At 39.1% G+C, this 23,599-nt stretch overlaps 1 protein-coding gene across 7 annotated transcripts in view; it reads left to right on the forward strand.

Moving 5' to 3' along the window:
• Positions 1 to 23,599, forward strand: part of atp9b (ATPase phospholipid transporting 9B) — a 57,493-nt gene that overhangs the window by 27,582 nt on the left and 6,312 nt on the right. For all 7 annotated transcript variants that reach the window (XR_014530560.1, XM_083523532.1, XM_083523533.1 and 4 more), the window contains exons 11-27: positions 1,031 to 1,107; positions 7,510 to 7,670; positions 8,410 to 8,552; positions 9,430 to 9,542; positions 13,328 to 13,582; positions 18,639 to 18,800; positions 18,948 to 19,040; positions 20,633 to 20,716; positions 20,814 to 20,984; positions 21,077 to 21,175; positions 21,359 to 21,448; positions 21,629 to 21,773; positions 22,028 to 22,092; positions 22,304 to 22,459; positions 22,588 to 22,652; positions 23,195 to 23,303; positions 23,457 to 23,514. Coding sequence is in view for 6 of the 7 variants with exons in the window: in XM_083523532.1 (XP_083379658.1) it covers positions 1,031 to 1,107; positions 7,510 to 7,670; positions 8,410 to 8,552; positions 9,430 to 9,542; positions 13,328 to 13,582; positions 18,639 to 18,800; positions 18,948 to 19,040; positions 20,633 to 20,716; positions 20,814 to 20,984; positions 21,077 to 21,175; positions 21,359 to 21,448; positions 21,629 to 21,773; positions 22,028 to 22,092; positions 22,304 to 22,459; positions 22,588 to 22,652; positions 23,195 to 23,303; positions 23,457 to 23,514 (2,046 nt within the window). In the remaining variant the exon portion in view is untranslated. The remainder of the gene's footprint in view (positions 1 to 1,030; positions 1,108 to 7,509; positions 7,671 to 8,409; positions 8,553 to 9,429; positions 9,543 to 13,327; positions 13,583 to 18,638; positions 18,801 to 18,947; positions 19,041 to 20,632; positions 20,717 to 20,813; positions 20,985 to 21,076; positions 21,176 to 21,358; positions 21,449 to 21,628; positions 21,774 to 22,027; positions 22,093 to 22,303; positions 22,460 to 22,587; positions 22,653 to 23,194; positions 23,304 to 23,456; positions 23,515 to 23,599) is intronic.

A 23,599-nucleotide genomic window follows, 5' to 3' on the forward strand; every position in this document is an offset into this window, starting at 1 on the left:
CAACAAAAGTTCTTGATACGGATGGCGCTCACACACAATATTCACACTTTGGACACAGTTTTGACATGTTCACTGAGGATGTACTCACTTTTGTTGTTAGTTATTTAGACAATATTGACTGTACTGTCCTCGAAAAATAACTCAAAGTTCCCATTGACTACTGTAAAATATATATGTTATATTTCTATAGTATTGTCGCTAGAGAACGTTATTCTAAAATGGTTGCTGAAATGTATGGGGTGCACTCACATTTGTGAGATTATTGTATTATAAATATGTAGTTGAAAATGAACCTATGCAAATGCACTGAACTTAAAGAAGTTAAGTAATTTGTTTCTGGATTCTGCCGAAACCAATGACTGTTCCAGGCAAAAGAGGACCAATGTGACTCCTGAGCAGTGGCCCTGTGTGGTACTGTGTCACTGGAGTCACTTCTCACAGTCTTGCTCCCAAAGAGCACTAATTCAATGTCAGAGTAGCGATAGGGAATAGGAAAGAAAATCTAAAACTAGTTTGACTGTATATGTGCAGCCTTATTTATTCATATATATATATATATATATATATACTCCTCTCAAGCTCCCTTTTGCAAAACTGTCATTCCAAGTTGGCCTCTTTTCCTTAGCCATGGCCTGGTCCATTTTCTCCTCCTTTAACCCTTTCTTTTTCTTTTTTTCAGTTCACAATAAAACCTTGATTCCCAATACAGGATGCAGCTTGCTATATTACCACTAATACCTGCTAATGCTTATATATGTTCTATGTGTTCAGTATGTTCTATGCTAATAGCGCCTGCTGATGAGGTTGTATTTTTCTGCATGTGAGTCGTATGATTCAGCAGGTGTCCTCATCGTACAGTCTACATACACATCGTACCCAATTTTATTAGCTCCATGTCACACAGTGTGATTTGTACTGATATAGATTACTGGAATCACACAGTCTGTAGAAGGCATTAGCATCTCTGCTGAACACGTGTTGACCAAAATCTATTGAGTTTTGACTATGTTCCTGTGTTTTCCTTTCTCAGGTACTGTAATAGGAGTTGTTATTTACACTGGGAAGGAGATGAGGAGCGTATTGAACACATCCCAGTCAAAAAACAAGGTGGGTGTGTGTTTTTTTTTTTATGATTTATTAATAGAATGATATTATTTACTCAAACACTGATTGATTTTTATTACAATTATCATGAGCACAAAACTCACGGTTTGGGTTTGGTCATGTATTCCTCTCTAAATGTTCTGCTTGCTGGTGAACTGACGCTGTTAATTTTTATCCGCTCATAAATAAAAAGGAACGACTGATTTCGCTATATGTAGTTGAGTAAAAAATAACATATTTAACTTTAAAATTCAGTAAAGTTAAAGTCTCCCTAAATGGAAATACAGTGGTTCATGACTTTTCATTTGGAACCGGTCTAAGTGTAACTCGCAATAAATCTGATAGTCTGACAGAGTTTGTACTAATAAATGTACTATTTTATTATTGTATTATTAATTTAATTTAAACATTTATGACAATAATTTATGAAACTTTTTGTTGCGTTTACACTACAGTACATGTGCAGTTCCCCTTGAAAAAGAAAACATCAAAAGGAGAGTCAAAACCTCGCCATTTTTTGTTACTCGCGAGGGGTCAAAGAACGTAACCCCCACGAGTACCGAGGTTGGACTGTACATCACTTAGGTACAGATACCTGAAAAAGCTACTTGAGTACAGTAAAGAATTACATTTACTTCCTTACTGTCCAACACTGATGTCTACCAGATTATATCTCAAATTAGATTGCTAACTATGGTTACCTGCTTAAAGCTCAGATTAGAGTGTCATTAATGATTATCAGGTTACACCGAGGATCACACAACAATCTGTGGTTACTGTATTATACCTCAGATTAGATTGTATTGTATAATTTACCCGATTTTACTTCAGATTAGACTGCCACATATTGTTATGCAATTATACCTCAGATTAGATTGATGACATTTCTTAAATGTGAAAGTACAAATGGACAGACTCAGATCTTCGCTCTGTGTATTTCTGAGCACACCTGGACTGATGCTCATTGACTGCATGGCCCATAATGGTGGGGCTGTTGAGTACCACCACAAGTCAAAAACACTCCATCTCCCAAGTGTAGCAGCTTCATGGAGTTCATGTTTCCATCATGAGCTGCTTGCTGGGAGGGTTTGGTTTGGTTTGGTTTTGAAAGCAGACACTTTATCCAAGTTGCTGATGCTGCATGTGGCCGAGAGCCTCGCTGATTTCTGTAAGCTCCCCGACGGAGTGGAATCCAATACATGAAGGAGATGATGTCAGGATTGTCGATAGTGTGTGTGAGACGACCGGCCAACAATCGATACGACGCGGCAAAAGTCACAGAGAACGCGTTCTCCACTTATAATCTGTTGTGACACCGCTCACACAAAGCCACCACGCAAAGTTGCTGACAGCATGTCAGCTATCGGTTTACACTGCGAGCGTGTGTGTGTGTGTGTGTGTGTGTGTGTGTGTGTGTGTGTGTGTGTGTGTGTGTGTGTGTGTGTGTGTGTGTGTGTGTGTGTGTGTGTGTGTTGCTTCTGTAAATGTGTGCTCTCTGTGAAAAACACACTGCCAGCAGTTTGAGTGACAGGACAGCGCTCAAGATAGATTATGCCTTTGTTGTAACAGACTGATTGGATATTAGCACTTGATGTCCTGCTGCTGAGGAGCACAGAAGGGTTCAGGGTTTGGAAAACATGCTGCTAAAAAGTGCAAATTCATAAAAAAATAAAAAGTAAAAAATTCCCAGTCCTCTCCGACACTCAGAATTGAGCTCAGGTGCATCCTGTTTCCACTGATCTTGCTTGAGATGTTTTTATAACTTGATTGGAGTCCACCTGTGGTAAATTCATTTGATTGGACGTGATATGGAGGCACACACCTGTCTATATGAGATCCCACCATTACCAAACCCAACCGTGAAGTCCAAGGAATTGTCTGTAGACCTCAGAGAGAGGATTGTATTGAGGCACAGATCTGGGGTAGGAGACAGAAACATGTCTGCAGCATTGACGATTGAAGAAGTTTGGAACCACCTGGACTCTTTCCAGAGGGACACCACCCAGCCAAACTAAGTGATTGGGAGAAGAGCCTTAGTCAGGGAGGTGACCAAAGAACCAGATGGTCACTCTGAAAGAGCTCCAGTGTTTCTCTGTGGAGAGGAAAACCTTCCACAAGAACAACCATCTTTGCAGCACTCTGCCAGTCAGGCCTTTATAGTAGAGTGGCCAGACAAAAGCCACTCCTCATTAAAAGGCACATGACAGCCCACCTTGAGTTTTCCAAAAGGCATCTGAAGGACTCTCAGACTATAAGAAACAAAGATTGCTGAATGCCAAGCATCATATCTGAAGTAAACCAGGCACCGCTCAATATCATCTTTACAGTGAAGCCTGGTGGTGGCAGAATCATGCTGTGGGAATGTTTTTCAGCAGCAGGAACTGGGAGACTTGCCAGGATTAAGGGAAAGATGAATGCAGCAATGCACAGATACGTCCTTGATGAAAACCTGCTTTAGAGCGTTCTGGACCTCAGACTGGGGTGACAGTTCATCTTCCAAAAGGATGCATAAGAACACAGCCAAGATAACAAAAGAGTGGCTACGGTTCGACTCTGTGAATGTCCTCGAGTGGTTCAACCAGAGTCCAGACTTAAACCTGATTGAACATCTCTGGAGAGATCTGAAAATGTAATTCAATTCATTTTTATTTGTATAGCACTTTTAATAATGAACATTGTCTCAAAGCAGCTTTCCACAGATAATGTGGTGATAAAGAATGAATAAGATGTTCTTTATAAGTTTGTCCCTGATGAGTGAGCTGGCGGCGACTGTGGAAGGAAATTTGCCTGTAACAGCATGTTTTTTTCTCTCCTGTACCAGACTTGTGCCAGTTTGGCAAAGCTGACAGTATTGATTTATTAAATAAACACAAGTTCTGTTATTAAAGAACTTTCTAATGTTAATGAACATAAATTTGTGAAAAACAATCACTTTCTATTATAGCAGCTATAAACAGTAGTTTCCTCACCAGCATATCGCTTTCTCCTTTATTCATTAGGACAAATAAATAAAACACTGCAGGACCCTTCTGTCTTCTATGTTCCTGTAGCAAATCGGAAGCAAAACTTAAATGTTATTAATGCATGAGTAGATAATCTTACAAGACTTTAACCTAAGAGCTGCTGCTGTAATCATAAAGACTTCAACTTCCCATTTTGCTCATACTGAGCATCCTGTAGACACACTTCACATTTATGGCATTTGACAGACCTTCTTATCCAGAATGACTTAGATTTATCTCATTTGTACATCCGAGCAGTTGAGGATTAAGGGCCTTGCTCAAGGGATTTTAACTCACAACCTTCAGATCAGAAGTCCAACGAGTTAATTACTGAGATACCACTTCCTACCCTTGGTATCGAGTATTTCTCTTCAATACCTGTATACTGTAGTGATTGAGTGATGATCTGGTGTAATTGAGGATGTGTTCACATTTAACTCTGGTTACACTTAACTGATTTCCATATCACATCTCAAGCTTGTTGCTCTTTACTCTGCCCTTTAAAGACCGAAATCAACATCCAGAAGCTGCTTTACAACATCTTTAAAAAGCATGTATTCTCAGAGTATTTTGCCATGAAGTAGCCCTGCATTATCATATTGTACTGGGTAAACGTGCACAGGTTTGCTGGTACAATGCCATATTGTTGAATCTCAGGCTCAGTATAGTTGATGCATTTCAGGTCATAAATATTCATGCGTTAGTGTACAAAGTCATCATCGGATTTCGCACACGAAACACAGGACGGCGAAGGTAGGTTGAGCTGCTCCTTTCACTTGAAATGGGCCTGGGATAAAGGAGTAAAATATGCACTCCGTATTCATTGATAGCATCTTTAGCGCAAGGTAATTGAGGCTCTTTTTCCTCTCGGGTTGAATGAATAATGACTTCATCCGATCCCGATTCCAGCCTCGCAAAAGAAAGAAAGGAAAAAAAAGTAGCTCCGTACTGTTTCTCCTTTATAAAAGCAGATTCCTCGCTTTCAGCTGGGAATGATGTCTTCTGTGTAAATTTTTCTTCATTTTAACCCACCCAAACCCCAATTTTGCACACTAGCTCAAGCATGAAGCATGAAGTGAGGCAGCAGGGCGGCTGGGAGCAGCAGAGGGTGTTAAAGCACAGCTGATAGATCAGACACTGCACACCCAGTTTCTCTAGTTCTCTGGGGATCGGGACATGACGAGTAAAGAAATTTGCTGGCTTTTTTTCTTTCTTGTTCTTTTCTTTACACCCCCCCCCCCCCCCCCTTTTCAAGCAGTCTTTTTTCCAATGAGGGTCGAGTTATGTGTTGCTGTTTTGTTAGCGTTTGTAGATGAAAGAGCTCAGTGTTGGGGAGGCTCTGCTGCAGGTCTTAGGAGAAAAGAAAAAGGAGGAAGACTTCTTTTTTGACATAATTTTCCCACATATTCCATTGGCTGAGGGGCACACTTGAAAATGAAAAGGAAAAGGAAAGCTCTTTTGTCAAAAGGCCATTCCTGAATGGGAGAATTCCACTTTTCCTTTTCCTATTTTTCACTCCAGTGTTTTCATTAAGGAGTAGCAACAAGAGGGAGGTTTATGCAGAAGCGCCACTCATCTGTGCCTACACACACACACACACACACACACACACACACACACACACACACACACACACACACACACACACACACACACACACACACACACACACACACACACACAGAGTGCATAAGAAATTCTGGTGTCTTGCCAGGTTATAAGATATAAACAATTTTGAGTTATGAATTGTATCTTTCAGTGGATTGTAGACCCTCATTATTATTTTTATTACATTAATTATTGACAAATGTTTGGAATCTCAAAAAGTTTTTAATTTAAAGGGACACGTTTGCAGATGATTTTATCAGGTGTGTGAGTGCTGAGTCATGAAGTGTTTTTTCTTTTCTTTTTTTTTGGATGAGGCAAATTTGATGTAGTCTCCAGCTGCACATGTGTTAGTAAAGTCAGGTACTGATGTAGGTGAGGTGAGGAGGCCTGGGGTGCAGTCAGCGTTCACATTCATCCCAAGCTGGAGATCTTCCACTCCAACCCATAGAAAGCAGATCCTCATGGAGCTTTTTTTTTTGCACAGGGGTATTGTCATGCTGGAACAGGTTTGGGTCTCTCTTGAATTTGTAAGGGCCATAATGGCCCACCGGTTGCCCAGATTTAGTAATTCACTGCCAGTATTTATCATGCAGTTCTGCTCAATATCTGTCTATCTGTCTGTCTATCTATCTATGGGATAAACTGCAGTGGAATGTATTGCTGCCCAAGAGTTTTTATTACACATTTTGTGATTTTTAATTGTGTTGAAAAGAAAATGTATTTTTAATAATAAAATGTCAATGGCATGTACTATGCATAGTGCTAAGCAGAAAAAGTACACAAGTGCTTTTGTGAGATAAAAGGATCTCTTATACATATAAACTCCAACATATACAAAGCATGCTATTTCTTCTTTTTAATCAAGAAAAATATATCATCATCATTGGCAAAATAGTAACATAAAAATTACTGGTATGTCAGTGGTCCCCAACCACCGGGCACCGGTCCGTGGGTCAATTGGTACTGGGCCTCACAGAAAGAATACAGAACTTACATTATTTTCATTTCATTTATTACCTAAATCTGAACGTTGTTTTATTTTGGGAAATTCCTGGATTGTTTCCGCCACATCTGTCTATGACTCACTCTTGATGCATGTCTTGATGTCTCTGTCACATGTCTTACTTCCATCCACTACCTTCTTAAAGGGGCTCCGGCCGCTAACACATAATACATTACCACTAAATTCAAACCCCCAAGCGAGCAAAATGAACAAAAAACAACACAGTGGATTCACGTTTTTTATTATTATATTTAGAAAATACCAGTTTTTATGCTCGTATCATTTTATTTTGTTGTATTTATCCGCCACACGACCGCTGTGGTATGCAACGAAATTTGGATGTGCTGGTGTAGAAACATAATCACCTTCTGGGTAGGAACAGTAACACTGCTTCAGGTTCATGCCACAACACAATATGCCACTAATCACGTTTTAATTCATTATTTCATTATTTTCTAATTCAGCATTCTGGTGCTCAAAACAGGGACATTTTAATTCCATCCCCCAGAAAAGACACAGAACAAATTAACTTCAGATACAGTTATAAAAGCGGATGGATGGAAGGATGGATGGATGGATGGATGTTGTTTTCTGTTACAGTGAGTGGCACAGAGCATAAAAAGAAGTGTGTGTTAGAGATAGAGAGACTTACACAAGAAATATAAGAAACCTTGATTACCTTGTGGCTGCCTCCCATTCCTTTTTCATGAGCCATTGAGCTCTACACAGTCAGACAAATAACCAAACAAACAAACTTATAAGCTCCTTATCTCTGTGTCTCCTCTTGCTCAGGTGGGCCTGTTAGACCTGGAGTTAAATCGTCTGACTAAGGCCTTGTTCTTGGCCCAGCTGGTTCTTTCTATCGTCATGGTGGCTCTGCAAGGTTTTATCGGGCCCTGGTTCCGTAACCTGTTCCGCTTCGTAGTTCTCTTCTCCTACATCATCCCCATCAGGTATCCCTGCTTTATAACATCAGTACAGTATAACAGTCAACGCAGGACCAGAACATGCAATCTCTATTTTTAAGCACTAGTCTGAGACCACGAGTGGAAATGCTTTTATTTTGCATTCTTATGTCAAATGTATTCAAATGTAATGCAGCCGTTTTAATGACAAATGATGGAAAAGTAGAGACTGATGAAATATGAAATATTTACATGCATACACGTTTTATTTTCAATTGTTCCCTTTTTGCCACTCGAGCTCGCACAGATTGTGCAAAACAGTATGATCTGTTTTTCATCAAATCTAGACTGTGGACCGATCAGAGTAGAAAAGATTAGACATGAGGAAAACACGGTCAGTGTAATGCATTTGTGTGCATGTTTACACCTAGAAACAGTGCAGAATGTTAGATTTTTATTTGATAAATATATTTTCCTAAACTTGTTTATTTCCAGTTTTCAGAGACGGATAACACTAATGTGGCTTTATACTTTCAGACTGTGTAACTGATTTTTTTTTTTTTCTCACAATGTTCATCAAGCTGCTTCTTGGTACAATGAGAATTCAGTTTTCTCTCACATGGACTCTGGTAATATTTAGCTTGGTAATATTTAGCCCAGTTATTTTTTCCTGCACCATTACAGTTCTAAATGACATTTCTGGTTTTCCAAATGTGTCTCCTTGCCTCCCATGGAACACCGTGTTCGTCTCTTAGCAACCCCGGTGTGTATATGTGTACCTGTTTAGTCTGAGGGTGAATCTGGACATGGGAAAGACGGCGTACGGATGGCTGATAATGAAGGATGAGAATATCCCTGGCACTGTGGTGAGAACCAGCACTATCCCTGAAGAGCTAGGTCGCCTCGTCTACCTGCTCACTGACAAGACAGGTAACAACATCTGAGTAAAAGAGTTGATGAGCAGAGGCTGTAGTTAGATTTTTGATTTTATAATACCACAGCACTATTTTATTTGTATAAAGCAGTGAACATTGTCCACTTCACCTAAAAAAACAAATCAGAAATATGTCTTTTAGCTTTATGAATTAGTCTCTATAATTTTATTCCTAATGATTGAGCAAGTGGTGGCAGCAGCAAAGGAAAAACTCCCACAGAAGGAACCTTGAGAGGAACCAGACTCAAAAGGGAACCTCATTCTCATCTGGGTGACACCAAATGTGTCCGTACATTACAGTTCCATCATTGTTGAAGTTAAAGTATATTGACGAAAGTTTGTGGTTTTTATGCTTTTACTAAACATCTCATTCCACATTGTCCCTATTTGCTGTTATAACAAGTCTTCCAGGAAGATGTTCCACAAGATTTTGTTGAGATTTGTGCTCATCCAGCCAGAAGGGAGTTAATAAAGTCAGGTACTGATGTAGGTGAGGTGAGGAGGCCTGGGGTGCAGTCAGTGTTTACATTCATCCCAATGGGATTGAGGTCAGGGCTCTATAGTAGGCCACTTAGTCTTATCTTCAGCTGGCTTTGTGCACAGGGGCAGTGTTATGCTGGAACATGTTTGGGTTTCTGAGTTCAAGTGAAGGAAGGATTTCATGCTGAATCTGAAGACGTCTGATACACTAGTATGGTTTCAGCTTTGTGTTAACAGTTTGGGTAAAATATGAAAAAAGTCAGGTATCCCAGTACTTTGTTTCTATAAGTGTATGATAAGGTTTTTCAGATTGTATTTTTCAGATGAATGATTCGGCTGCCTGTACACACAGAGCTAATACCCGCTTCATTATGCTGTTTTGGCTCTGCTCAGGCACTCTCACTCAGAATGAGATGGTGTTTAAGCGACTGCATCTCGGGACCGTGTCATATGGGATGGACACCATGGACGAGATCCAGAGCCATATTATACAGTCCTATGCTCAGGTGAGTCCCCAACAGGTCTGAAAAAAAATTCCACAGTTGCATTTCCATTGAGTCCAACTTTATTTCTGATTAAAGTTCAACATTAATTATTAGAAAGCCACAGTCATATTTGTAAAAAAAAAAACAAAAAAAAAAAATTGAAATACAATTCAATTAATTTTTGATTCATTGAGCACTTTTTTACAGTGGACATTTTCTCAAAGCAGCTTTACACCGATAAAGCGGTTAGACGGTTGTATAAACAAAGGTGTAAGTTTAGCGCCTATATGTTTGTTTCTTATAACTGTACGTTTATCCCCAATGAGTAAGCCAGTGGTGACTGTGGCAAAGTAAAACTACCTGTGATAGTATGAGGTAGAAACCTTGAGAAGAACCAGACTCAAGAGGGTACCTCATTCTCATATGGGTGGCACCGAATGTCTATTTATTGCAGTTCCATTGTTGAGGTGTGCAATAATATGTGCTTAAATGCAGAGCTTTCATGCAGAGCTTTCATTTCATGTGGTCCTGAGCACACTTTAGTAGACTGGTGATATTAATTACAGTCCGGGGGGGGGGGGGGAGAGAGAGAGAGAGAGAGAGAGAGAGAGAGAGAGAGAGAGAGAGAGAGAAAGTTTCTCTGGATAAGGCATCTGACAAATCCCATTAATATAAATGTAAATGTACATTGTCTACTACACATCTGTCCATCTGAGATTCCCCTTAGCATGATATCTCAAGAAAACATTTAATATTTGAATGATTAATTGATACTGGATTTATTATTGTAATCAACAGATGCTCTGATAGGATTTTAGATTTAATCCGAGCAGGGTCAAGGTCATAGCAAGGTCAGATATCTGAAATACTGTTTTCATTAACAGATTCCTTAATATTTGAAGTATATTGTAATGGTATCTGAAGCTTACAAATGAAGCTGTTTATTGAGCACTACAAATTAAATGTGTAAGCAGTTTTATTTTCACTGCACTGACTGCTACTTCCTGCTACTCTGCTTTTTTTTTTTGTTTCACTTGCTTCCGTTTTGAATATGAATAAAAAGGAAACAGAAAATATACAAACCTTTAGGTTTATTAGGTTTATTAGTTTTTGTGTAAATGATGAAAATGGACATGAAGAAGGAACTTTTCAAAACATCAACTGAAGCGATATAAAAGACAGGCCCAGGTTTTGTTGTGTTGTTTGTTCCTTTCTTTAATAATTAAGTGATATCTGTAGCACTCAGAGATTCTTCAGACTTTGTTCCTTGGTGTGCTCTAGCAGTCACCGCACATGATCCACACACAAGATCCACACACATGATCCACACACATGATCCACACACATGATCCACACACATGATCCACACACAAGATCCACACACAAGATCCACACACAAGATCCACACACAAGATCCACACACAAGATCCACACACAAGATCCACACACAAGATCCACACACATGATCCACACACATGCAAAATATGCAAATACTCATATAAGTAAATATATTCATATAAAAGGGATTGGATCCATGTGACTCACTCACTGTACATCTGTTGGTTCTCTCATCATTTTAGTTGGTCATCAGAGGTTTTTGCATGCAGGCGTGTGTGTAATCCTTAGGCTTTATTGATTTTCATGCCACAGCATACATTGCGGAGGAGATGATGACTGGCAGGTTAACTGTAACTGTAACAGCCACAGCAATCTATCATTTCCTTGTTATATCTGTTCCCCTAGAGGGCACTTCAGACGGCGTGTAATGAAATCCTGGTGAAATTGAATTAGACAGGCATCAATAAACATAATGTGGGTTATTGATAAGCACTCATTTATTTGCTCGGTTCTGCAGTGAGTGCAGCTGGATGTGCAGTGCTGGGTCAAGGAGAAGGCTGGGTGAAAAACAGGAAGTTACAGAATGTGAAAAAATTATTGTGCAGGGTTCCAGTCAAAAACCATGAAGATAGATTTGAACTGTAATTAATATAAACAGTTTAATACGATGGACTATAATTGCTACAGACAGTCACCTAGCCATAAATAAATAGTCTACAATAGACACCTAATCTTAGGATGGGTTTCCTTTTTTAAAATTCTGGTTCATATGAGGGACTTTTTTTTCTCTCACCACTGGATCAAGTAAATTAAGGAATTAACTTCTAGGGCTGGATTAATTAATTTATTTATTTATTCATTCATTTATTTATTTATTTATTTATTTATTTATTTATTAATTATAAAAAAAATAATTAATACATTATTCAAAATTTATATTTGTAATCTATTTATTATCTATTTGTTCCCATAAAGCATTGAAGGCGGTTTAAAAGTCCAATCCGAATAGAATTGCTGCATATAAACACCAACACCTCAGTCGGTAAAAAAATGGCCTAAACGAATGAAATTGTAATCAGTTTAAGAGAAGTGGGATAAACCTTTCTATAAACCGAACTAAATACAAATTCTGCTATGTTAAACTTATGATACTGCAGTTCATAAGACCCATTACTTAAGCCTCCTCTTCATCTGGCATCCGTATTAGATGTTGTATCAGCCTATGGGGAAATAGAAGATATACATGAATGTTTTAACTGTGCTCTTGTGATCACACAATTGGAAAGGAATTGAACTGAAATGGAATTGGAATGGAATTGGAATAGGAATAGAATGGAATTGGAATGGAATTGGAATAGGAATAGAATGGAATTGGAATGACATGGAATTGAACTGTACTGTACTTTATTGTTTTGAAATTGAATGGAATTGAACTGAATTGTAATGAAATTAAATGGAATTGGAATAGAATAGAATGAAATTGTATTGGAATGGAATTGAACTGAATTGTATTGGAATTGAACTGAACTGAACTGAACTGTATTAGAATGGAATGGAATGTCTATGGTTTTCTGTTTAAAGCTGCAGTCTCTGCTCCTGAAATATTTGTTTCTTGTATCTATAACTTTTAGCTTGTTTATTCATTAATTATGTTCTTGTGAGCTTTTCAAAACCATGTTTATGGAAATGAGTTGTCTTTCAACCCATAAAAAATTAAGGTCATGGAGGTCCGAATAAACTCCTGTTTTATTCTGTAAAATTCTCTTCCTGTCCATTTGCTTGGATCTCCTCATTAGCAGTGTCACTTCCTCAGATACAAAGATTCCTTTAGTGAAACAAGAGGTTAAAAAGTGACCAGGCGAAGCCCTCAAGTCGCCTGTACTCCATTTTCACACCCACAAGCAGGAGTTTGTTGTGCTTAGTTTCAGTTTGAAGCTTGTCATCTCTGCTCTACTGTGGAGCTCTCTCAGGGAAAAGGGGCTAATCGGGAGAAATCACCCGCTCTAGTGAAGCAGAGCCTCTCTCTCATCAGGCACACACACACACACTCACATGGCTACACACACGGCTTCACACAGGCTACACACACTGCAACACACTGCTACACACACAGCAGCTGGTGGTTGCAGCCCTTATGGACCATAATGACAGGAGAAAGATGAATGATGTGTCTTCGCATCTCCCTTAGTGGTTTATTGAGTTGGTAGTTAAGGACATGACATGAGCCTGAACACATGCACAGTGTTCTCTATGGGGTGTGACACATCAAATACACATCGAACCATATTGTTTTTGGTTGAGTTTAGCTTTTTATACTTGTATGTAATTGTCCATCATCTTGTTATTCTCTTTTGCAATAATTACAAACATCTAGTTATCCATGGCTTTAAGATTCGAGCTGATGTCGTGTGTGTGTGTGTGTGTGTGTGTGTGTGTGTGTGTGTGTGTGTGTGTGTGTGTGTTTGCAGGTGAGCTCAGCTGTGTCTAATGGCAACAGTGCCAGCTCGACAACATCCCGTAAGACAGCGCCATCCGGGCCCAAGGTGCGAAAGAGTGTGAGCAGCCGCATTAATGAGGCTGTGAAGGCCATCGCCCTGTGCCACAATGTTACACCCGTCTACGAGTCCCATTCTAACAGTGCCAATACTGAGCCAGAGGGGACAGAGGCTGACCAGGACTTCAGCGATGCCAACCGGACATATCAAGCCTCCAGCCCAGATGAGGTGAACAGAGTCAGCACACAGCCACTGTACTGCAAACCGTACAATACTACTGAGTATTTATAGCTGATTTTATTACTGAGCTCACATGCGATCATAAAAGTATCTGTCTGTCTGTCTGTCTGTCTGTCTGTCTTACTATTTCTATATCTATCTATCTATCTGTCTGTCTGTCTGTCTGTCTGTCTTACTATTTCTCTATCTATCTATTTCTCTATCTATCTATTTCTCTATCTATTTCTCTATCTATTTCTCTATCTATCCATCCATCCATCCATCCATCCATCCATCCATCCATCCATCCATCCATCCATCCATCCATCCATCCATCCATCCATCCATCCATCCATCCATCCATCCATCCATCCATCCATCCATCCATCCATCCATCCATCCCATTCCATCCATCCATCCATCCATCCATCCATCCATCCATTCCAGCCAGCCAGCCAGCCAGCCAGCCAGCCAGCTAGCTAGCTATTTTTGTGTCAATGTATAATAACCTCCACTCCTCTAGGAAGCTGTTCCTCTAGATTTTGGATTGTATTTGTGGAGATGATGTAGGTGAGGTGAGGAGGCCTGGGGTGCAGTCAGCTTTCCAGTTCATCCTAAAGGTGTTCAATAGGGTTGAGGTCAGAGCTCTATAGCAGGAGATCTTCCACTTCAACCCATGTAAAGCAGATCTTTATGGAGCATTGGGTCTTTGTGCACAGGGGCATTCCTATGCTGGAACAGGTTTGGGTCTCTTAATTCAGGTGAAAGGAAAATTAAATTTAACACATCCGAAGATGTCTTATAAAATTGTGTACCTCCAACTTGGTGTGAGCAGTTTAGGGTAGAAGCACATATGGGTAGAAAAGTCATGTGTCCCAATACTTTTGTTCATACCGCGTATTTATCCACATTGACTTATCCATATCTGTGTATAGTGTATATAGTTTATCTATCCACATCTACAGTATATAGCTTTCTTTTTCTCTACATATTCTAAATATATGACGTTATTGTACAACCTGAGTGTAGTTCACTGTGTGTGAATGGCATTTTGTATTCAAATCTCAAATCATATTCATTTGTATTATTATCATTTCAATCTAGATATATTTTATGAAACCCCTATTTCTTTTTATTTTCCCTAAATGTGTTTGTTTTTTAATCACTCTGTGCTCTCTGAATGCTGTGTTTCAGTACCTGCCAGAGCAGATAACTTTGTGCTCCAAAATAATAAGTTGCATAAATACACTGGTCCTCTGCTCTTTATAATGCATGTAATCTTATATACCTGAATATTTGGCATTTATGAGTGCTCAAGTTTAGAATTTACTGCTTCACTGAATGATAAAATAGACTTTGTTTTGCTCGAGAAATCTGAGAGGACACTTAATATATATCAGAGACGGGGAGGGCAAGAGTCGGTCACACACCAGGAATATTTCTATGGAGACGTTGAGTAGATATTTATGACTTTCTTTTTTATTGTATAATAGAAGAAGTAATGATGGAGTGTAAGCCAGTGAGTTCAGTGCATGTAAGAGGAGTTCATATACAGTGATGAATAGGAAGCTGAAAGATATAAGACAAGGTTTTTCAGCACTTTTTGTCTCTTAGATTACAGCACTGCACTTCTGACAACCCAGGCTGAACATTCTGTGTCCAAAACCAGAGACGTTTTGTAGAAAACCCAGTCCTTCTACATTTCTGGAAATGACACTTGATGATCCCAGATCACCTTCCTTTCTTGTTTAACGGTGCATTTATCTTTTTCTTCAAGCCTTTCCTTGGACATAAATGTCTTAAAAGGATTGTGAGAGAGGAAAAATGTTATCTATTCGAGTGAAATTGCCTGTCCTTTCTTCTCCCTTGATATGTCTATTTATTTATTTCCTTCAACGCTCACGTCTTATCTGCTCTGTCGTTTCCCGCTCTCAAAGTGATCAATATTTAATTTTCTCAGGGGGACAAGTGTGTAGTGTTTAGTTCCTGTGTGTGTGTGTGTGTGTGTGTGTGTGTGTGTGTGTGTGTGTGTGTGTGTGTGTGTGTGTGTGTGTGGAGATTTTCAGTATCTGCCACCACAATGCACTCAAGGCCTCTTGTGCGTTATCCTGACAGACAATAGGGTCATAATAAATAAAAAAATATTTTATTCTAAAATGGTAGAAGTTTGCTGGTTTTACACCAATCAGAATTCAAAAAAAAAAAAAAAACATAATTGATACGACCAAAATAATTGAAGTATTGAGTTTTAAGTGTAATTATTAGACATGATTGACATGGTTTGAAGTTCAGATCTATAGCCACATATAACGTTTATTCACAACGTATCAAGCCCAAGCACTTTATGGACCAAAGCATGTGGACACCTGGCCGTAAGGTGACACACACCTCGGAATGTGCTTTTTAAACATCTCATTCCACATTTAGTCCCCATTCACTATGAATATAAGACACCCCCCCCATCCCCCTTTCATTTTAAGTGTACAACTTTTAAAAGAAAATGGTTTAATCTGAAAACACTTTTTACACACATATATAACCTGCAGTCCATCTGGATATAATAACAATTAGGTTGTCCATCTCATTGTGAAAAAACACGTAGCCTAATATATTTCATTCACAATAGAAGTCTGCCTAAGAGAGAAAAATATTAGACTTGATTGAATTACACAGTGCAATTAACATATGCAACAAACAGTAGCAGTCTTCTGCTATTTCCAGTGCCTTCAGCTGAATGACTGCTCTGCTCTTATAGCCCCTCATTAATTTCTTCGGCTACGTACTCACACACTTGCCGGTCAGTTTTTTCGAAGCGGAGCTTTTAGGACTGCGGTAAGATTTTCTTTGACTATTAGCATTAGCAGTCTTTTTGGGCTCGCCATCTCCTGACATTACATTCTGACACGCCGTATTTCTTGGCTGCTTGACAGTTGTTAAATGACTCAGCTGCTTTTATCACCATGAGTTTAATGCATCATTAGCTTGCCTCAGATGCTGGTCTACTTGTCCAACTTTTGAACCGGTATGTTCTGGACAGTCACTCGCCATCATGCAGTCCTGGTACTGTAAATGATTAGTTTATCAGTTAGCTTCAGTTCAGGGGAATGTGTTTACCTGTATTTGGCGCCACCTCTTTTTACTGGTGTACGGTCTTATTGACATGTAATAGTCTAGAGCTCAAATATAAGATGACATCCAATTAGCGGGCTTTACTGCTTGCATTGGAATATATAGAGAATAACGAAACATTTTAATTGCTTCTGATTCACAGTCCTGTCTTTAAGCACTTAAAACTGTAAAGACTGAACATCCCATAGTTGTTGAAATTTTAACTAAACTAGACCATTTAAAGAAACAAAACTTTAATATTATATTTTGCTGGGTTCCAAGTCACGTTGGTTTGACTGGCAAAGAGAGAGTGGATGCAGCTGCCAGGAAACACATGACCTGAAAATAACTAACTGTGAAATACCCGCTTCTGACCTCTCAGACCTCTTTAGGCCTTTAATTAACCAATACATCACAAACAAATGGCAGACTTGTATAAAGATAGTAAATTGTATGAAAAAAGCACTAGTAATAAAATAAATGTCTCTTATAGTTTCAAATCAAGGCATGACCAAGTTGTCTACACTCGGTGCCGACTCGGCCACTGAAGGTTTACTCATGGCTTTCTAATGCTGGGTGAAGCTCCTCCCTTATGTCTCTCATGTTAAGTTCCCTTGACCATTAAACACATCTTGTTGGACTGTATCTTTTACGATACTGCTAGGAAACGATTTTACTCATGTTTACGAGGGATCTTTCATAATGTGTCACCTGAATGTGTTTTCAGTTTTTTTTGTCTCATGTAAAGCTGTAATTTCTTATATAGTAATTTAATTGTAATGGATTTGATGATGACCCCGTGTCTGTCATGTTTATAGCCATGATGCTAACATGACGGTAAAGCTTCATAAACAAACAAACAGATTCCCTTAGCTAGGTTGGATCATACTTGCTGATAACCGATTAATTAACTGTTAATAGTTTTTCAAATGGATACTGGATTTAAAAAAAAAAAACATACTCCATTTAAAATAGTACTAAACTTTATACAGATAAATGTAATTTCAATGCTCTGGCCTTTGTGAAGCCGTTTAAAGACCTGTTTAGATTTATGTGAAATGGTAATACTTCAAAATAAGATTCCATTTGTAACATTAACTAAAGTTAAAAAATGATTTAGAAGTATTGTTTATTGTTTGTTAATTTTAACAATTACTAATACATTTTCAAACAGTTCATTTTAATTTTATTTGTTACATTTATTTAATGCACTATGAACTGATGTGACTGAGCTCAGTCTCACATGTCAAAACAAACTGCTTGTGGCATCAGTAATTCACCTCTAAAGGACTGCTCTCGTACTGTATAATTACAGCGGACCTTCTCAGCCTCTCCAGCAGAGACACAACCTGGAAAAACTATTGATATATATTTTGCCGATAGTTCCAGCAATCAACTGAATCGATCAACCTCTAATAATAACCTCCACTCTTCTGGGTTCTATATTTTTCACTTGATTTTGGAGTGTGTTATTGAGATTTGTGCTCATTCACCAAGTGAACAACTTTATAGCAGGCCACTCAAGATCTTCCACTCCAACCCATGGATGTGGTAACAAAGTTTTCACTTGAACTAGGAGACCTAAACCCTGTTCCAGCATGAAATGTTTCTCTGCACAAAGCCATCTCCATGAAGATTTGCTTCACATGAGTTGGAGTAGAAGATTTTCTGCTATAGAGCACTGAGCTTGAACCTACTGAACACCTTTGGGAGGAATATGGGCGCTGACTGAACCCCAGGCCTCCTCAGCTCACCTATATCAGTACATGACTTTACTAAAACCCTTGTGGCTGAATAAATCTCCACAAATTTCCATAATCACACTTTAAAATCTAGTGGAGGGTATTATAACTTCAAATGGAGACTAAATGTAGAATAGGATTTTCATAAAGCACATACTACATATTCTCAGGAGTCAACACACTTCATTATCATTGTTTCGGTGTGATGTTTCTAGGTGGCCCTGGTGCGCTGGACGGAGAGTGTTGGTCTGACCCTGGTGAACAGAGACCTCAGCTCACTACAGTTGAGGACTCCAGCAGGCCAGATTCTGACATTCTGTATTCTGCAGATCTTCCCCTTCACATCAGAGAGCAAGCGCATGGGCATCATCGTCAGGGTGCGTCCGAGTGGGTGCTACTTAAAGCAATAGGGAATGATATTAAATAAGTCATATGAAGCATGGTTTTATGTACCTCACATTTATTTTATATTTGCTTTCATTTCTTTTGAACTCTATTTATATTTATCTACATTTTAATTGTAGGAGGAGGCCACTGGGGAGATCACATTTTACATGAAGGGGGCAGATGTTGCCATGGCCACAACTGTGCAGTACAATGACTGGCTTGAGGAAGAAGTAAGAGTACAGTTTAAATACAGTGAGATAAGCTCAATGTGCTAACTCCTCAGGCTTCATTTCACATTCTGATGTTCATAACACTGAACATCCCGCACTCTGAACACTGGAGGTGACCTTTATTAATGAATTAATGAGTGGCCTAAATAGAGGAATGTTCCTGAGGGCCTTGTAGTGCCGCATGTCATAATCCTGGCTGTGGTGAAAATGATGGGCGTCTATGTAGATGTGTATGTGTGTGTTTGTCAATAAGTAATCAGAGATCAGAATCAGCCTGTTGGGTTTCATATCAGAACTAACGTTACGCTCTAATTCTGTAGAGCTGAATCACTGAAATCCTCTGAAATGTCTATAATGACTGTCCTTGTGTGTGCATCTGTGGTGGCATTCAAATTACATATATTTATTTATTCATTTGTTTATTTTTTTTAATGATTAACTAAAAAATTCATATTGAAACTGGTGGAAATATTGTATAACATGATCTTTCCATGTCAGTGCTCTAAGAGTAATTCACAGCGAGTCATGTCAGGTCTGCTGCATACAACTAGGCTCTGTATGCAAATGTCATTCATATAGCTGTTTATTTCACACTAGACATTCAGTGATGTTCTACCTGAATCAATCCGCATTTTAATACCATCATTATGATGCAACAGTTATAGACAGCATAAATATTACAGAGGAGTGCAGTAAAACAGAGCACTGCACTGCATCACACACAGGAATCTTATACAGTGAGAATAAATGTTATCACTAAAGCAACAAACCCAATGAACACAGTTAAACACGTCTCCTTTCACTGGAGCCGCAACTGCACTGCTCACAATCTGATTGATTAAAGCAACAGTTTTATCATACCTGTACTTTACACTACAGGTGCTGCACTGCTGATTCTGAGAGGCTCCGTGGCAGATTTTAATGTGACAGATGAAATATGATTGGACAGAAACCTAAACAGACACTGAAGGAAGCACCAGAACCGAGAGAAGTGCTTTAAAATAAAGAAAATAGACTATTGTAAATCATTTTATAATAATTTAACATATCCATTGTGAAAAGTCAGTGATTCTAATAGAGTTTAGGCCAGAAGTGAAGGCCTTGCTAGCCATGATGGCCCACCTCTGAATTCATATAGTTAACAATGGCTTTTTTATACCAGAGAGCCTGACATTCCTAAATAATCCATCATTTGGTTTAAAGGCAATATTAGTTTTTGGAGCTTTTTTTCACTCAATTTTCAATGACTTTGTTTCATTTTAAACCATCAGACACCAAACAAATCCTCATGTTAACCAGTTATCCTAATGTTCCTATCTATCCAAATATTTAACTATATAGCTACCTACCTCACTAACCAACTAATTGACCAATTTGCATTTCTTTTCATGTTCAAACATTTTTATCTGAGTTTTCTGAGGTGTAACAAATTATGTAGGATTGTTTTACTACTTTTTTTTTTTAAAGTTTAAAAACCCACTCCATATATACAGAGTTTATTATATATTAACAGAAACATTATATTATATTTATATTACACATTCAATCTGTGTGTGTGTGTGTGTGTGTGTGTGTGTGTGTGTGTGTGTCAGTGTGGAAACATGGCCAGAGAGGGACTCCGTACATTGGTGGTTGCTAAGAAGTCTCTGTCTGAGGAGCAGTATCAGGACTTTGAGGTACAGATACATGATCCTCATGACTGACTTGGCCGTGAATAAGTTCAGTGATTTTGTGATGTCGTTATCTGTTTATTGTCGCTCCGTGCCTCTGTAGAGTCGTTATAACCAGGCGAAGCTGAGCCTGCATGACCGTGCTCTGAAGGTTGCTGCAGTGGTTGAAAGTTTGGAGAGAGAGATGGAGCTGTTGTGTGTGACCGGAGTAGAGGATCAACTGCAGGCCGACGTCAGACCTACACTGGAGCTTCTTCGCAACGCCGGCATTAAGGTCCAGCCACTCTCAAACCCCTTACCAGGGCACAGGGGTATTCTTGTACAGTGCTGAGCCTTTCTGCTAACATTACCTCTTTTATATCACAGATCTGGATGTTGACAGGAGACAAGCTCGAGACTGCGACATGCATCGCCAAAAGCTCTCGTCTGGTGTCCAGAAATCAAGATATACATGTCTTCAGACCGGTTTGTATCAGTTTTAAATGATAGATTTAGTTAGATGCTGAAGTAACCTCACTGAAATCCATTTCACTTGATAAATAATGTGTGTGAGTATCAAAGTGTGTAATGACAGACTGTTTGGAAATAAAATATGAATTATTGGGTGGGTTTTAATTACAAGTCCTGCACTGTGTCCGCGGGGATTAGGTGTCTAATCGAGGCGAGGCCCACCTGGAGTTAAACGCTTTCAGGAGGAAACACGACTGCGCTCTGGTGATCTCAGGAGACTCTCTGGAGGTAGGCCAGTCTAAACACTCTGCATTATTGATGAGCTTTATCTTAGGTGGTGCAAACTAGAATCAGAAAGAAACCATGCATATGTACAAATCCTTGTGTGTGCGTGCGTGCGTGCGTGCGTGCGTGCGTGCGTGCGTGCGTGCGTGCGTGCGTGCGTGCGTACGTGTGTGTGTTTTTCAGGTGTGCCTGCGCTACTATGAGCATGAGTTTGTGGAGTTGGCGTGTCAGTGTCCGGCTGTAGTATGCTGTCGCTGTTCTCCTACACAGAAGGCCCAGATTGTCCGATTACTCCAACAGCACACAGCCAACAGAACCTGTGCTATTGGTATATCCATCCATCCATCCATCCATCCATCCATCCATCCATCCATCCATCCATCCATCCATCCATCCAGATTTTATATAATATATGATTTCTAAACAGAAAGGCACTTTAAAGGAAATAGCATTTTAACTTTCTCTGAATCAAATTTTAAATATATACATATAAGCATATATAAAATGTTTTTAACTCATATGCTTTATAAGAAGGTTCTGCGTGTGGTATGATTGTTTACACTATCTTGTCTGTTTGCTCAGGCGATGGAGGAAACGATGTCAGTATGATCCAGGCTGCAGACTGTGGTATAGGCATTGAAGGAAAGGTAACTTGAGTCCCACCAAACCCCCTGATTGTGACACTAATCTCTACATTTCAATTCTGATATTAGTATTTCTATAAAGCTATAAACCGATTGGGTTTTATAACAAATAATTCAATGTAGTACACAGGTTAAGATTAATCATCACCTGGTAGAAGACGTTTACATTGAGCTGTTTACTGGAAAGAAGTGTGATTGTGTGGTTTGTGTGTAGGAGGGCAAGCAGGCGTCTCTGGCTGCAGATTTCTCCATAACGCAGTTTAAACACATCGGGAGGCTGCTAGTGGTGCACGGCCGTAACAGCTACAAGCGCTCTGCCGCTCTGGGCCAGTTCGTCATGCACCGTGGCATGATCATCTCAACCATGCAGGTAGCACTTAGACACTTCTTACATCAATACCTTTCACTATTTATGGATAATTACTAGTATTATTTTTATAGTCATATAATCATCAAGGGCAAGTGTTCATTAAGAATTTCTCTTTTCTTTTTGCTCAGGCCGTCTTTTCCTCTATTTTCTACTTTGCATCTGTTCCACTGTACCAGGGCTTCCTCATGGTTGGGTATGTAAGCTACACTATATAGACAAAACTATCCGGACACCTGGCCAAAGGTTTGGTATGAGCTTTTCAAACATCCCATTCCACATTTAGTCCCTACCATCTGGGAATATGTTCTACTTTGTGCTCATTCAGACACAAGGGTGTTAGTAAAGTCAGGTTCTGATGTAGGTGAGGTGAGGAGGCCTGGTTTTCAGTCGTGTTCACATTCATCCCAAATGTGTTCAATAGGGTTGGAGCTCTGTAGCAGGAGATCTTACACTCCAACCCATATAAAAGATATTTTCATTAATCTGACTTTGTGTACATTGTCAGGAGAAGAATACATGTAATGCTACTGCATCCGAAGACGTCCCATACAACTGTGTACCCTTAAATTTGTTTGGAGTTTGTAGAAGGACCACATATGAGTAGAAAAGTCAGGTGTCCCAATATCTTTGTCTACAATGTGTATATAAAATGTGTGTGCATGTCTTTCCTGTCTGTCTGTGTGTCTGTCTGTCTGTGTGTCCTTATCAATAAAGCATTACTTTTTTTATTCACAGCTATGCTACAATCTACACTATGTTCCCAGTGTTCTCTCTGGTGCTGGATCAGGATGTAAAGCCAGAGATGGCCTTGCTTTACCCAGAGCTTTATAAAGACCTTACTAAGGTAAAGCCACAAAACACACTTTCTTTCTAACATTCACTTCATTCACAAAAGGACAAGGTACGACTAATTATCTACTTTAACGTTCCTTAAAGAAAATCATATTAATGATGCATTTTAATTAGTTATTTATTCTGATTCTCTCTTTCACTTTAGGGACGCTCCTTATCATTTAAAACCTTTCTTATCTGGGTCCTGATAAGTGTGTATCAAGGTAAAACATCTTGATCATTTGGCATGTGTCTTCATTTCTTATTTGTGTTACTGAGCTTTGATTCGCAAGCACCTCAACTGGTCTG

Source organism: Silurus aristotelis (genome assembly GCF_946808225.1).
Source record: "Silurus aristotelis genome assembly, chromosome: 21".
NCBI classification, from domain to species: Eukaryota; Metazoa; Chordata; class Actinopteri; order Siluriformes; family Siluridae; genus Silurus; species Silurus aristotelis.